This window comes from Patiria miniata, unplaced genomic scaffold (genome assembly GCF_015706575.1).
Source record: "Patiria miniata isolate m_02_andy unplaced genomic scaffold, ASM1570657v1 HiC_scaffold_16, whole genome shotgun sequence".
In the NCBI taxonomy this organism is placed as follows: domain Eukaryota; kingdom Metazoa; phylum Echinodermata; class Asteroidea; order Valvatida; family Asterinidae; genus Patiria; species Patiria miniata.
The window spans coordinates 14,499,388-14,515,559 of record NW_024037054.1 but is presented as its reverse complement, the minus strand read 5'-3'; the positions used below and the strand labels follow the sequence as shown (position 1 = coordinate 14,515,559).

General features: G+C 40.9%; 1 protein-coding gene across 1 annotated transcript; it reads right to left on the bottom strand.

The window, feature by feature from the left end:
* Positions 1–590: 590 nt before the first annotated feature.
* Positions 591–5,202, bottom strand: LOC119723252 (arrestin domain-containing protein 17-like). Its single transcript, XM_038193816.1, has 7 exons — positions 5,082–5,202; positions 4,679–4,792; positions 4,018–4,271; positions 3,193–3,372; positions 1,981–2,181; positions 1,044–1,254; positions 591–667 (listed from the first exon to the last, which is right to left on the bottom strand). The coding sequence occupies exons 1-7, from the start codon at positions 5,200–5,202 to the stop codon at positions 591–593; spliced, it is 1,158 nt and encodes a 385-aa protein (XP_038049744.1).
* Positions 5,203–16,172: the final 10,970 nt, after the last annotated feature.

Genomic DNA, 16,172 nt, shown 5'->3' with positions numbered 1-16,172 from the left:
ATTCTGTAATTATTTCGAAAGTTTTGCATAAATGTGTCCACAAAGAAGATGATTTCACTCAAAGTTGTTACAAAATAATAGCAATACAATAAGGCCATGCACATGGTCAGATCAAGAAGCGTTAGTTACAATACAATAAGGCCATGCACATGGTAAGATCAAGAAGTGTTAGTTACTTGACGGTTTTGCGAGTGTCTCAATCAACACGCCATTGATTGACCACTGGTCATACCACTATCCTTTATCATTGCATTTTCTTTCCCAACGCCCACGTTTACATTGCAAAACTATTTACATCAAGTGTTAAACCTCTGAGTGACTTTTTACTGACTATTACACTAGGGAATATTTTTTTCTTGGGAAAAATGAAAGATGCTGTATGGGCGCCAGTTGGGGGGGGGGGGGGGATTGGGTCTTACACAAACATAAAATAAGGTTATCGGTGCAATTTACATTGCGCTATAATTAAACCAAAAAAATGATTACACTGTCTTATTTTCAGATTGTGATAACTTTAATTACGTGCTGATTTTTTCACATCTATGTTCTATTTATATTAAGCATGAAAAGATGTTGCATGTCATCATCCTTCAAATGTCGTTGGTGGTTCCGCTGGCTACTGCCTCCTCGTAGGACGGCGGGGCGTCCTCGACACGAGAGGCTGGACCTTTTCAGCGTGACACAAAGTTATGAAAAAAAAAAAATAGATTAAACGAAAAGATTGACAGAACCCATTTATTATTCGCAATACATAGGCAACTGTAAGTTTCTACTGGTTATTAAATGTAAAGGGGAACATTGCCTTTGTTTGTTCTCAACCAAAACATTGCTCCGATATTAAGAAGGTAGCATCAATTAACTCGTCGAAGTTATAGCTCAGTTGTTACTTCTCATTTTGAGAAAGCACAATGCAGGAGGTATGCCTAATTATCATTCCAGGGCTGCTTTGTCACTGAGGATATTTGGACCTTGAGAACGAGGTTGGGAGAATGAGGGCTTAGTAAGGGGATAGTCAATCGCTGCCAATCATTTCTCGTACTTACCATGTGTAGAGGGGCTGGAGGGCCGTGCTTGGCACTCGAGGGTTGATGCGGCCATCTTGGCTGTGTCCATCGGGGTTGCCACTGATGGCTGGACGCATGCCGTAGCCCCCGCAGTGGTCAGTACCGGAAACACCGGACCAGCGACAGAACGGATAGGCACTGTGCCCACAGTCAGCCGGAATGATGTCTCGATGCAGCCCGATGTATTGCACTTTAGGTTTTGAAGCATTGTGAAGGAAGATAGTGAGCGAGAAAAAAAGGTTAACGAGTGGACATAAACAAGTTGGTTATAAGGTTGTTTGAATGATTAATCATACAGGTCACCGTGATTATAACTGTTTTTCTGTTATTTATACTCCCGTGGGCATTAATTACTATCCACACACTAAAGGGTATTACAGGGAGCAAACAACATTAAATAAGCTCGGAAGTCATGAAAAGAATGACCGCAGCTTCAGGTTGCACAATACATAATTACGGTCAATTTGCTTGCTAATTAAATTCCTTTTTTTTATTACATGAATCATTGCAGTCGGGAGGTTCGGTTTATTGGGTCCAACGGACCATCGTTATTTGTGCCCTCTATCTTCGCCATGAAGAGAAAACACTCGAATCTTCTTTGGCACATGCGCAGTAGGAACTGCCAACCGGCTTATTCTGCATGTATGTTGCACTGACCTCGAACAAAACAGGAGCATTTTTAGACAAGATATATTGTTGCCTCCTGCGACGAGAACGAAAATCTAACATAATGTATTATAAGGAATCCTACATTTTTGCCTTGGGTGTGCATTAGGTTGCATTCCCCTCACCATACAAAAGTGTTATTATCATTGTCCTCTCTCTGTCTTTTTTTTCAGACTTCTGAGCTCTTATATCTATGCAAATGGAACCTTTGCTTTCATGTTTACTCTTAATTAGACAAATTCTAGCCCACCTTGACGTAATATTGGACGTCTATCATCTCGCAGCCGGGTAGGCCGGACGAAGGACAGCCGGTGGGTAACCGCAGAGGATACATTCTGAATTTGGTCACCTTCCCCCTTGGACATGAAATGCTGCGGTCGGTCTGGGATAATGTCTTCTTGTGTTCCGCTCTGCCTTCAACCGAAATCCCTGCGACAGTGTAAGTAGTCTCCTGGATAATATGCATGTTAAAACGGGAAGGGGAAATGAAACTTAGAAGCCTCTGTTGAACGCAAAATCACCAGGCAGGCAACTAATTCATTGGACATTGCTCTTAAAAGTTGTTAAATTCGTTTAACGCAGTTAAAAACTTGAATATGCCAGATCAGAAAAGATTCACGAAATTTAGCATTTTCCAGCAAAACCATTTGATAGTGTTTAAAAAAAATGCTTTCTGTTTCGGTTGGGTAAAAATGTCATTACATATTTGTATGTACATGTACACGTTACTTCCGGCTTGATGACGTTATCAGCTAAAATGAGCGAACGGGATACAGATTCAGTTCAGACAGGATTCATATTCATCTTGAAGTGAAAATAATTTCTTGAAATAGAAAGATTACAACGAATATTTAATGCTTGTATCCATTACACCTAACTTCTGATTTGGTGATGTCACAGTATGACGAAGCCCAAGGTCAACATTGCAGCTGATAGCACTATAAGGTTATACGGACATCGGCATTGGACAGGGATCAACCGATGGATTTGAATCGGAAAAAATAATATCTGAAAATTTTCAGATTGTACCTACAATTTTCGGTCCGATGACGTCATGATCAGCCAAGTCATTTTCGGTTGTCAAAATAATATCCGTGGGCATTTTAGTAAATTGGCAAATGGGTTTTCAATTTAAAGAAAATAAACTGTCTTTGGCGGACGACATGAAGGGCCCCATTAGGAATCCAGAATCACATTGTCAGTTTGGGAGAGGGTGAAGTTTCCTAACGGCTGGCCGTTGCAAAATCTGAAAATAAACACTTGAGTTGAGCCTCATTTATGAAAGGGGCGCCCTTCCCTCTTTCTCTCGTTTATTTTTTTTACACAAACCCGTTGTAGGACGGGGATGAAGAGCAGTCGTTTCAAACCTCCATTACCCCTGCATGGAGTCCAGTCACTTAGCGAATCATGGTAAATTGGCTGAACCGATCAACCTGCATCATCAATGAAGTGTAACACATACCATTACAAGTGCGACTTTAATGATCCGGTGTTCTTCCCCACTGACGTTGTCCACGCAGCCTGTGACGGTGATCTTTTCTCTGGGAACAAACCCTCGCTTGGCGAGGCCAAAATGGACAGTCCCCGTCGTGGCACCAAGTCCGAGCAATTTACGAACTTCGGTGCTGCGGGTAATTGGAACCTAAGAAGAGGTCAACATGGGAAAAGGTTAACGAGCCATCATCGAGAGCAAGTTTCGAGCAAGAACCATCAGTCGACCAGGCGCGGTTCTGGGGGGGGGGGGTCTAGCCGCATACCCCATAAAATGAAATTGCAAATGGCAGTAGCAAACATCACGAGCGAACTGCTTCCCCCCTAAAAAGGTGAGAAAGTGAATTTTTGCACCATTAGGGATAATAACTTGTGCATGATTGTAGGATTGTATTAGCGTTCCCTATTGAAAGTAAGGTACGATCCCCCCCCCCCCCCCCAATACACCTATTGATTCTCGGAGGTCTAAGTGTCCGGGGAAAAACGCTCTACATTTCAGCACGCCTTGCTGCAAACATTTCAGGATCCACCACTGCTACCCCCCCCCCCCTCCCAAAAACATTATACATAAATGAATATATAGGCTCTAGATATCGCGCCTGCAGTCGACCACTCTCTACTCTTGACGCAAGCACAGTGAAAGCAATGTGTAAGCGTCTCTATATAAACGATGGGCACATTCTATGATGACAATATTTGGACATTGTCCCCTGCCGTAGGCTTATAGGATTTCCGTTGCATTTATGAAATGCACATCTCACCGATACTAGCAAAGGCTATCAGGGTTGGGACGAACCTTCAAATTAAGCTCGAGCAGGTTGTTCAGGTTCACCGTCGGCCCTTGCACGCCGAACATCCTCTCCGTGTGACGCGCCAGGCCGGAAATCCCCCGTTCACACCATAAAGTCGCCTTCGCACTGTAGAGGACGTTTCCGTTTGCACCCAGGAAGATAGACGGGAGAACTTTGTCGGTAGGAAGGCGGTATTTGAACGGGAAAGAGTGAATCCCTGGCGGTAGGCTCAAATCCGCTTTAGCTTTCGTATCTTTTCCTGTAGATCAGATACGGAAATTTGGTTGGTGACAGAATCACATAGGCGTCGCCAGGATTTTCTTCTAGAAAAGGAAAAGCACATTTTTCCTTCCAAATCCCTATATTTTCCAGCATTTTCCCGATTGATAAATTTGTTTCGAGGGTGGGCAGAGACATTTCTCCACCCCCTTAAATCAACTACAATATTATTTCGCGCCTCTTTTTTGTTCCCCCTTTTTTGTCTCCTTTTTGTCTCTTTGTTTTTTTTTGTTTTTGTTGCTTGTCCAGGCCGGGGAGGGGGAAAGCCTTCCCCCGCAACACCCATGCAGAGTCATACTGACAGGGTCAGTACTGATTTACTCTATGGTCCTTTTCAATTTTGAGACCAAAACAATACACAAAATGTAGCCGAAAATGTCAACATACCTGCTCCAAACACTATAAGAGTGGAGTCGAAGTAAACTTCGTTCTGTACGTGATGTACAAACATGTGAGTACTGAACGCATTTCTTGCCTCGCAGGTAATCACCATCCAGACACCTAAATGCAAAAGTCAATTGAAGACTGAAACATCACCCATGAAGTAAAACCAAATTGCAAAATATCAGACCTACATCTAGTGTTGTAGTCATACCTTTCCCACATAGTCTCCACATCCATTACCTGGATAAATTAACGGAAGGTAACTTCAGTTTACTTAAATGTTTTAATGCGCATCTGAACCCAAAACTGCGCATTTCAGACAAAACTGGTCCCTTTATTTGTGTTTTCTTTTTATAATATGTTGTCATCACAAAGCAAACTTAACGTACCCCGATTCAGGGCTTACCTTTAATGCCATGTAATCCCTCTGTGTCCACCTCCAGTTTCACCTCTCCTGACACAAAATCTCTTTGGGAAAACAGTCCTTTCTTGTCAAAAACAATCACAGGAAGTGGTAGTCTTCCCATATTGTCGACAGTGATTTGTGTTTGTTTTGCGCTATAAACCGCAATATTGACGATTGAACTGTTAAGGTTTGTTAGTATTATTTGGATTTTGCAATCAATGTAGATCAGTTTCGTGTAGAGGCCGCAAAAAAATACTTGTATAATCTAATTGACAACCAACGTTGGTGAATTCCACTTTGTGTGTGCTGCCGTTGTACGACGAGAGCCCCTTTATACTAGTAGCCGTAGCATTCACGTGATTCAATGACGTATGGAAACATAATCAGTTGAAGGTCTGGCGACTAACTGTTTATTTGCTAACAGTACTTCACGTATCACGTGTACTTGACTGTGCGTCAAAATGGGCATGCAGTTTGAACTTTTGCCCAATAATGGGCGACAGATCTGAAATTCGATTCTAACTCACATTGATGACGTACGAATCGTACTGATGAAGACAAGCGAAGCGTATCACACTCAACTGGAAAACTGCACGAGTCTGGAAAACAAAACAGTCACATATTGCGGAAGGCATGACGCATTCTAAAATATTCCCTCAGCAGCAGGAAAATTTTAAATTTCAAACGTATGGCTGTACTAAAAAAAAAACAAAGTAAGACAATCGATAACATCAAGCAGATAATTATTGTCAGAGCAGACTTAATTGGACAAGATATTTTCCATCCTTTACAATTACCTTCCGTCCAGTAGTTCACACATCACTATTATCATTACTATGATGACACATGTTTTGCGTGTTAAGTTCCATTCAACTCACCATTATTAAGATTAACCCAAATACAATGGCTGATGAGTTCACGATTGGGAAGAGATTGCATTCGGTTTTTGCGGATCCATGGGGCAACGGGGTCATGCCCCTCGGCCCCACCCTCTACATTTAAAATCGTCCTAAGTCAATCTAGACTACTCACATATATATATATGTCGTGCATGTACTGTCGCAACCAATGCAGTCTTAGCAACTCAGAGCTGCATATTACTGAAAGGCCTTATTGGGACGTACTTCTCATTGTAATAATACTCATAGCGGGCTTCATTTATGGAAGCGTGGAAAGGCCACGAAAAAAATTGCAAAACTTCAAATAAATGAAAAGTCACATGTAAATTGCGGAAGACATGACTAATACTCAAATATTCCCAAAGAAGTAGATTTAAAACTTCAAATGTTAAGCTGTACTTAAAAATAAAATAAGAATATCGATCATATCAAGAAGATAATTATTGTCAGAGCAGACTAACCCACATTTTTTTTTCCACCCTTTATAACTGAGAAACTTGACGACAAAAAAAAAACACTCAAAATCCTTTGTTTTACTTTTGGATGATTACCTTCCGTCCAGTAATTCACACATCACTTTGGCTATGATGATGACGCATGTTTTCCGTATTAAGTTCCATTCAACTCATATATTAGATTTACCCAAAAGCAATGAGTAACGAGTTCACGATTGGGAAGAGATTGCATTTGGTTTTCGCAGATTTAGGGGGAAACGGGGATCATGCCCACCGCCGGCCCCCCTCCCAACCTTTTACTTTATAACCATTCGGAGAGTAAGGCTGAATCTAGACTACTCAAATATCCGTGTCATATTCTGTCAAAACAAATGCAATCGTAGCAACTCAGAGCTGCATATTACTGAAAGGCCTTATTTCAGAAATGTATCATTGTTGTCGATACATGTATGTTAGGGCGCTTATATAAGTTTTCCCTCACATTTTAAAACGTTTATCAAATTAATGAACGGTTTACTGCAATTTCGTCTTGAAAATCTAAAGTCTTGCATACCCCATGTTCAATTTCGTCTTTGGTCGCTCATTTTGCACTTTGTTCAAACAATTTCATATTATCCATACGTTTTTGTGAAGACACTTCAATTTCGTCGTCTTGAAAATCCATGATCTTGCATACCCCGTGTTCAAGTTCGTCTTTGATCGCTCATTTTGCACTTTGTTCAAACAATGTTATAACGTATCCATACGTTTTCGTGAAAGACAATTCAATTTCGTCGTCCGCAACTGTCGAACGTGCGATATATGAATCAATTTCGTCATTTGGCAATCAATGTTATCAATTGGAGAATTCCTTTACAATTTGACGACGTAGAATGGACAAAATGTTGGAATTAATTGATCATTGATCCATTGGAATGACCAACGACTAAATTAATTGAAGCATTTACGCGTTCCAGTCTTCTCGAGACGAAATGAGGTTAACCGTTTATGAATTTGAATGAAAAAAGTTTTAAAATGTGCGGCGAACCTATTATATATAATACAGCGCGGGCTTCCTGGGCGTATATACAGAAGCGAGAAGGGCCACGAAACAATTGCGAGTTCCTATTTCGCCGCGGCGAGTTACTCCCCTGCCACGGCCACTTAGTATCGCGCCCTGGTGACCCCCATCTTGCCTCGGCGACTTACTACCAGTCAAACCAACTCAGCTAAATCGGTTGCCGAGTTCGCATTATTGAAAAGACAAAAGTGCACCAAGTATAAAGCATTTTATCTTTTAGAGTAAATGTTCATCAGATTAAATTTAATTCTCATCAAATTTAATTTCCGAATTTGACACATGATTTCACAAGTTTTCGTGAAATTATACTGACGTTCGTGACACATTATGAACAATTAATCGATATAATATTGAGTTATTACATTCAGTATTTCTTGATATTGCCCAAACCATGACTTACTTTTACTAAAAAACTAGTGAGGTATCCGTGTTGACGCTGTGTTGGCAGTGTTGACCACCGAGCATGTGGCGCGCTATCTATTGAAAAAAAAATATATCATAAAACCGCTTGGCACATTTGTCTCCGTGCGAAAAATAAATACAGACAGAAAGGTGTAGTTCAAAAAAAGTGTTTGGGAAAAATGCCCTGGAAAAAATGCGAAGAACAAATTAACTTCTTGGGAATTTCTTGGGTTATTGCGCAATAAGGAATGTGACTTTTGTTGTCATGACGTTGCCTTAATTCATTCGGATTTTATTTCTGACGTTTAAAGCACGAAATTGTTACAATCTCATTTCCTTTCTTGTTGAACGAGTTCCCATGAACATATTGTTACGAACCCAGAATGCTTGATTGTGGAAATCTAGCGCCCTCTGGATTCACTCTGTCCATGAAGTACACAATCTTATTGTTGTCTTTTGCTGTTCCCTTATTTTACCTAATTATCGTAAATTGCCAACTTGCACTTTTATTCCCCGGGTCTCTTACCAAGCACAGCGCATGATGCAATACCACGCGCGCTACTGTATGCATTATTCATGTAGCGATGTACATGTGCGCGACTGACCACACCTCCCTTCGCCCCAGCGAGCTAAGTTCCTTTCCCCATAGCATGCGTGCTTTGGCGTTCTCCGAGAGACTGCTCAGCGGCACTAGCGTTTCTCTCCCCCGTGTGTTACCCATGAACACTAACTGGAGTTCTCCGTCTAGTTTTCTAGTCCCGTACTTAGCTCGAGGGAATGGAATGTTACCTTGCGTGGTCGCGTAGCAGGGCGTGGCAAGAAATCCTGTGATGTAAATAACCTGTGACACAGTTATGGCGTGTCAAACGTTGCAATATTCAATATGTTGCAATATATATGTTGGATGTTTAATATGTGCTTGTTATCTTTTACATTTATGTGCGATGTTCAATATAAGTGTGCGATGTTTTTCATTATTTGCGCGATGTTTAATATATTTGTGCGATGTTTTACAATATATGTGCGATGTCCAATATATGTGTGCGATGTTTTACATTTATATCCGATTTTCAATATATGTGCGCGATGTTTTCAATATTTTGTTCGATTTTTTGCATTAAATGTGCGATGTTTTTCGATACAATTGTGTGTGTTGTTTTACAATATATTTGCGATATTCTCAAATATGTGAGCAATGTTTTACACATATGTTTGACATTTCGAGCTATTTGTATTCGATGTTTCATCGGTATGTTTGCATTCGATCTTTTGCAATATGCATTTGATGCTTCCCTTTTCATTCGATGTTTCGTTAACAGTCAAAGTCTGGTTACTAGACCGCGAAAGTCTGACTATTTTGCCTAAAGTCAGTGTATGAGACGTCAGGGGATCGCGTAAAGTGATTGGAGCCAGACCTAAACGGTAAAACCGGAATTGTGGGTAATTCTTTAAGCATACGCGATGCGTTCATCATTGTTTGGGCACTACCCCCAGCTGTGCCTGTACTACCCATAGTGTTATGTGAATCATTTATGCATTGAGGAGTGCATGACACATGGTCTGAGCTCCAAGGCTGATGTGCACCTGTCCCGTTTAATGATCCAACTACCTGATGATTTGTTAACATAAGCTGAATGTAAAATTGGGCAAAGTTAGATGTTTATGAAAAAAAAATCAAATTGTAAGGGGTTAACCTTGCATTTTTTCAGCAAAATCGGGAAAAATCAGATGTTTCTGGAAAATTGCAGAATGTATGGGGTTAGATGTTTATGAAACAATTCAAATTGTTACTAGACAGCGAAAGTCTGACTATTTTGCCTAAAGTCAGTGTATGAGACGTCAGGGGATCGCGTAAAGTGATTAGAGCCAGACCTTAACGGTAAAAACCGGAATTGTGGGTAATTCTTTAAGCATACGCGATGCATTCATCATTGTTTGGGCACTACCCCTAGCTGTGCCTGTACTACCCATAGTGTTATGTGCATCATCTATGCATTGAGGAGTGCATGACACATGGTCTGAGCTCCAAGGCTCCAAGCAAAATCGGGAAGAATCAGATGTTTCTGGAAAATTGCAGATTGTATGGGGTTAGATGTTTATGAAACATTTCAAATTGTACGGGGTGAACATTGCATATTTTAGCGAAATTTGGCAAAATCAGATGTTTCCGAAAAATTTCAGATGTAAGGGATTAACCTTGCTTTTTTAGTGAAATTTTGCAAAGAATAAGATTGGAAAAATTAGATGTTCATGAAACAGAATTCAAATTGTAAGGGGTTAACCTTGCATTTTTTTAAACAAAATAGGACACAATCAGATGATTCTGGAAAATTGCAGATTGTTAGGGCTTAACCTTGTATTTCTAGCAAAATTGGGCAAAAAGAAATGTTTATGAAACATTTTTAATTGTAAGAGGTGTACCTTGTATATTTAGTAACATTTGGCAATATCAGATTGGTATGAAAAAAACTTAAATGGTAAGAGGTTAACCTTGCTTTTTTAGCAAAATTTGGAGCATATTTCCAGATGTAAAGTTTCCGCAAAAACAGCTGTTGAAAAAGAGCCCAATGTTGAACTTTACTGAGTCTGAGGTCTATCGAGGGGACGATCCTTATTTCAACTCCCGGAGATTCGCTGACAGTCTCTATTTTTCTTTTTAAGAAAGTCGAAATAGCTGAATAGGGAGGTGAGAATCTATATGTGCCCAGATACAAAGAGTAGAAATCTACGCGTCTGCCTTTTGAAAATACCAATTGCGGTGTTCATTGTTGCGTAATGATCCGCCTAGCACGCGACTATTTTGCATAATAGGCTGTGTTATGCAGCTTCCTAACAAACCAAACACACTGGGCTCATTATATCGACTTGTTTGTACCCAATAAGGTAAAGCAAATGGACCCAGTAATCTTCCTGGCGCATTTGCTCACCTATAAAGGCAACTTTTCTCAGTTTAAGAAAAATTCTAAGGTAACGAAATGGCCGAGTGGTTACGATTCGTCGTCCACGGTTAGCGGGGTCCCGGGTTCGAATCCCGCTGGTGTCTTTTTGGTTTTTAACGTATGAGTTCAATTATCCACTATAAGAGATTTAATTTCCCGTCGTAAATTACCAACAGTACCTTAGCTTAATCGGTAAGCACTGCTGCTGGTACTGCCCGCGAGTTCCAGGTTGGCGCCTTCGTACAGGTTCAGGGCATGTGGTCCACTCGGAGGATCAGGGCTTAGGCGGGCGGGCCAAATACCCCCTGTTCATTTACCGTGGGACGGTATTGTTATTGAGGAAGTGTGGGACCCTTCAAGCCAAAGCGGGAGATGGTCCACGCATGAACGCACACGGTACAGCCGTGCATGGTGACGGTTTGCAGTGGGGCTTGTATGTTTAGGGCAGACAAAAGAACAGAGGATTAGCAATGTACCAGGTCTTTGCGGTCGGTGAGTAGAAGCCGCCACTGACGGGTATGAAACCGCAGGATTCATTGTTATAAAAATGGTTATTTGTAGCGGGAGCCGGGAGTGCCAACCGTGGGACGGTTTGTAGAAACAGGTCACCCGCTTTCTTTTCAAGCGGGAGCCGATAAAAGAGGGGCTCAATTGAAAGCGGCTCCCGGTAAGTGAACAGGGGGTATTTAGCCTGTCCGCCTTAGGGGCCGCCCTGTTCCTCCCTTAGCTCTTTGCTTTTACATGGTGCCTGGCCCTCCGGGGTTATATGGATGGATAGGAAAGGAAGTGTGTATTGGTTGGGGACGCTGAGACCCCGGAAGAGAAACTAAGGGATCGGCTGGGGCATTGTTATGGCTCAGACCGATCCCTGAAAGCTTGACTAGCACATAACTTTTTGATTTTTGTTTTACCCTCTATCTTTTATACTTTGGTTTAGTTTGATATCTACAGCTGCTCGGCAGGTCTACGAGTAGTATCAAAATTGAAACAAAGGTGTATGTCATAAATCGATGATTATTTCATAATTGACTATAATCAAAACGGAGTTTCGTTTGATCAATTTGACTATCATTGACGCGACGCGACTGCCAATTGACGTAAGAAACGCCATAAATTATACCGGGAAAGAATAAAGATGTACATTGTAATATAAATATTATTTAGACATCTTTCAAATAACGTGTGTTTAATTGTGAGCATTCCAAACAATACAGTAATTCGCAATAGTAATATAATGGTATATGATAGCACGATCTATGCGTCTCTATTAAATTTTAAATAATATAATTTAGGCAAAATATAGCAACAACAAAAGAGAAAGGAAAAAGAGAAAATTCCCTTACACTAAAAAACTGGAAAAATATTTTTTTTTGAAAAAAGTCAAATGGGACACTTCATGTATTGATACAACAGTTTGCAAGGGGTTAACCTTACATTTAAGCAAAATTGGGAAAAATCAGATGTTTCGGGAAAATTTTAGATTGTAAGGGTTAACCTTGCTTTTGTAGTAAAATTTGGCAAAATAAGATGTGAATGAAAAATTACAAATTGTAAGGTGTTGACTTTGCTTTTTTAGTAAAATTGGGAAAATGTAGATGTTTATGAAAAATTTCAAATTGTCAGTGGTTAACCTTGCATTTTTTAGCAAAATAGGGCAAAATCAGGTGTTTATTGAAAATTTCAGATTGTAAGGGATTAACATTGCAGTTTTAGCAAAATTGGGCAAAATCAGATTTGTATGAAAAATCAAAAATTGTAAGGGGTAACCTTGCCAAATTAGGGCAAAATCAGATGTTTCTGGAAAATTTCAGATTGAAAGGGGTTTAACCTTGCTTTTTTAAGCAAAATTGGGAAAAATCAAATGTTTCTTGAAAATTGAAGATTGTTAGGGGTTAACTTGGCATTTTTAGCATAACTGAGCAATATCAGATTTATATGAAAAATCTCAAATTGTAAGGGGTTAACCTTGCTTTTGTAGTAAAATTTGGCAAAATAAGATGCGTATGAAAAATTTCAAATTGTAAGGTGTTAACCATTGGGAAAATTTAGACGTTTATGAACAATTTCAAATTGTAGGGGTGGACCTTGCATTTTTTAACAAAATAGGGCAAAATCAGGTGTTTATGAAAAATGTCAGATTGTAAGGGGTTCACCTTGCATTTTTAGCAAAATTGGGAAAAATCTGATTTGTATGAAAAATCAAAAATTGTAAGAGGTTAACCTTTGCCCAATAAGGGCAAAATCAGATGTTTCAGGAAGATTGCAGATTGAAAGGGGTTAACCTGGCATTTTTAGCAAAACTGGGCAATATCAGATTTTTATGAAACATCTCAAATTGTAAGGGTGAACCTTGCATTTCTTAGCAAAATAGGGCAAAATCAGGTGTTTATGAAAAATGTCAGATTGAAATGGGTTCACTTTGCATTTTTAGCAAAATATGGGAAAAAGCAGATTTGTATGAAAAATCTTCATGCCAAATCAAAGCATGTTTTGTTTTCCGTTTTACCATACGCACCACCAACATAAATAGACGGCCAGATACCAGTCTTTCATTGCTGAAATCCTTTGGGCAAACTGACTCTTACAAACCATTGGGTTGATCAGACCCACCGAACCTGGGGTACATAACCGGGCCCCCACTCCGTATCCACTTTAAACCGTACCTGGGGTAATAACGGTCCCCCACTCCGACAACCACCTGTGGTATATCCACGCCCCTTCTAAATTGCTCCGAAATTGATAGGACACTTGTAGAAACTTTTAAAGTAATTGCCTTAATTGAAACACAAAGTTCGCTGGCATAAATAACTGGAATGCTTCGCGGTCGGAACCGACTTCGTGGAAGCAAACCCTAGCCGGCACAGGCTGGGTAATTGTTGTAAAGGTTTGGAATTAAACAATTATAAATCAATGTCAACACATTTCACTGGACAGGCTCAGCGACCCTGGAATATGGCTTGCCGAACCCTGTCCACGACCACAGTCGGCGCCACCCGCGCACTAGGGCGCGGCCCAAGGGACGAAGGACAGCCACCCCAAAGCGAGCAATCCAGGGAAATGAAATTGTAGTCATCTTTAATAATAAAAACTACGCAAAAGACCATTTATGCAAGACTGCAGGTTGTCCCTAAATAACCGAGTACCTTCCGGGGACAAATGAACTCCATCAAAGTGGAAAAGCTGAGAAGGACATGACTCAAACTGAGGATGATGTAAAATGTACGCATTCAGTCTGTAAGCCATAGCCCTGGCCCATGTATTCAATGTGAGTCGTTTTTTATTGATACTGGCATTGGACTGTGCGCCGTAATAAAAGAGCCTTGGTAGAATATCGGACCAAACCAGGCAGACAGATGGATAACCAGTCCTGAACTCTTCCATGAGTAACCTAATACGCTGGCGCATACAAAAAGTATCAATGGAAACAAGGTCATTAGTACCTAGGTGTATTATTACGACCGTAGGAGCCACGCCATGAGCCATAGCATCAAGGCGGCTTAACAGTGGGAGAAAATTGCCTATCCTTGCCCCACCTTTTCCCATCCAGTGTATTTGTGCCTCGCAATCCATGTTCGTCTGAGCTCTGCGAATAATAGAATCACCCACGATCCAAACTGTATCTGTACATAGTGATAAAATTAAACTAGAAATTTCGCGGCATGACCATGCAGTTACTCCAGGAAAATGACACAGCGGAATTGTTGTACAGGTATAGGTGTTGACCGCATCCAAACGCCAACGACCGATAATTTGGAATTGCAGTTAGGGGCCCTGAAATTTGCGGTCGTAATGCAATAAACGTGTCCGCACGGGACAGATACAAGAAATCTGTAGTTGGGTCTGGAAATTATTTACTTTGGAAAATAGCCCACAACTGATTGATAAGTTGCTATAGTAGAAGAGACTATATAGACCCAGTAATGAAAAATATACTATAAATTCACAAATGACTCCAAACGTCTCTAGTAAAACATTGGTAGATCGGTGTGTAGGAAAATTTAGAAATATTTTCAATCCGACCGATAAAAAGGCGATAATAATTGTCGGTTACTGACTGAGATGGAAAGCGGGAAGAGGCGTCATGGACAGTTCCGCACTCGGTGCGGCCTGTCGAAAACGATCCATCTGGAAACGTGATAGAGAGTCAGCAATAACATTGAATCGACCGGGAACATGGACCGCCTTGAAAGAAAATATGGCATAGACACTGACAGACGAATAAACGGACTAGCTGCATAAGTTTGTCACATCGCGACGATTGCTTGTTAATGATATGAACTACAGCGCTGTTGTCAGTGCGGAATATGACTTTGCGATTTGCGAGAAATGACCCCCAGCAATAAACAGCTACGACCAAAGGATAGAATTCTAAGTATGCTATCGACAGAGGTGACTGACCTATCGATTCGGGCCATCTCCCTTGGAACCACTTCCCTTGGAAGTACGCCCCGTACCCTATACTACCGGCGGCATCTGTGTAAAGCTCAAGTGTGTCATTTGACTCCCAGCCATTTGTCAGAAACGGAGAAACCCCATTAAAATGGTCAAGGAAATAAAGCCACATCATGAGGTCCATAGCCCCATGATTAAGGCGCACCTTGTGATGCGGCTGAGATAAACCCCGGGTTAAAGCGATGAGTCGCCGCAGAAATGCACGTCCCGGAGCGACCGCTTTACACACAAAGTTAAGGGAGCCTACCAGGGATTGTACTTCCACCAATGTTAGCTTAGATTGGCGCAGTGCCTTGGAAAGTTGTTGGCGAAGAGCCTGCACCTTTAACTCAGGAACTCTAACCTGATGTTGGTGAGAGTCTATATCTAAGCCTAGATAAGTAATTGTTTGCGATGGGCCCGCTGTTTTCTCTTCAGCAATTGGTACCCCCAAACGCGCACATACCACTTTAAAAGCTTGGGTTGAATCAGACATGCATTTAGAGAATGGCCAACAAAAAGAAAGTCGTCCAAATAGTGGGTTATTAGCGATGTGGTGGCCATCTGTTTGGTCATGAACTCAAGGAAAGTGCTAAATGTTTCGAACAGAGAGCAAGATATGGAACAGCCCATCGGTAAACATCTATCATAGTAATACAACCCTTGAAACGTAAACCCAAGTAGTTCATAGTCAGATGGGGCTACTGGGAGTAAACGGAATGCAGACTTTATGTCCGATTTTGCCAGCCAGGCGTTGGGTCCTGCCTCCATGACTAATTCTACTGCCCTATCAAAAGTTGCATAATGTACGACACATTTGTCTTTGTGTATGTAATCATTGATAGATGTTCCTTCGGGATAGGATAAGTGGTGAATAAGTCGAAAGGAGTTGGGCTGTTGTTTAG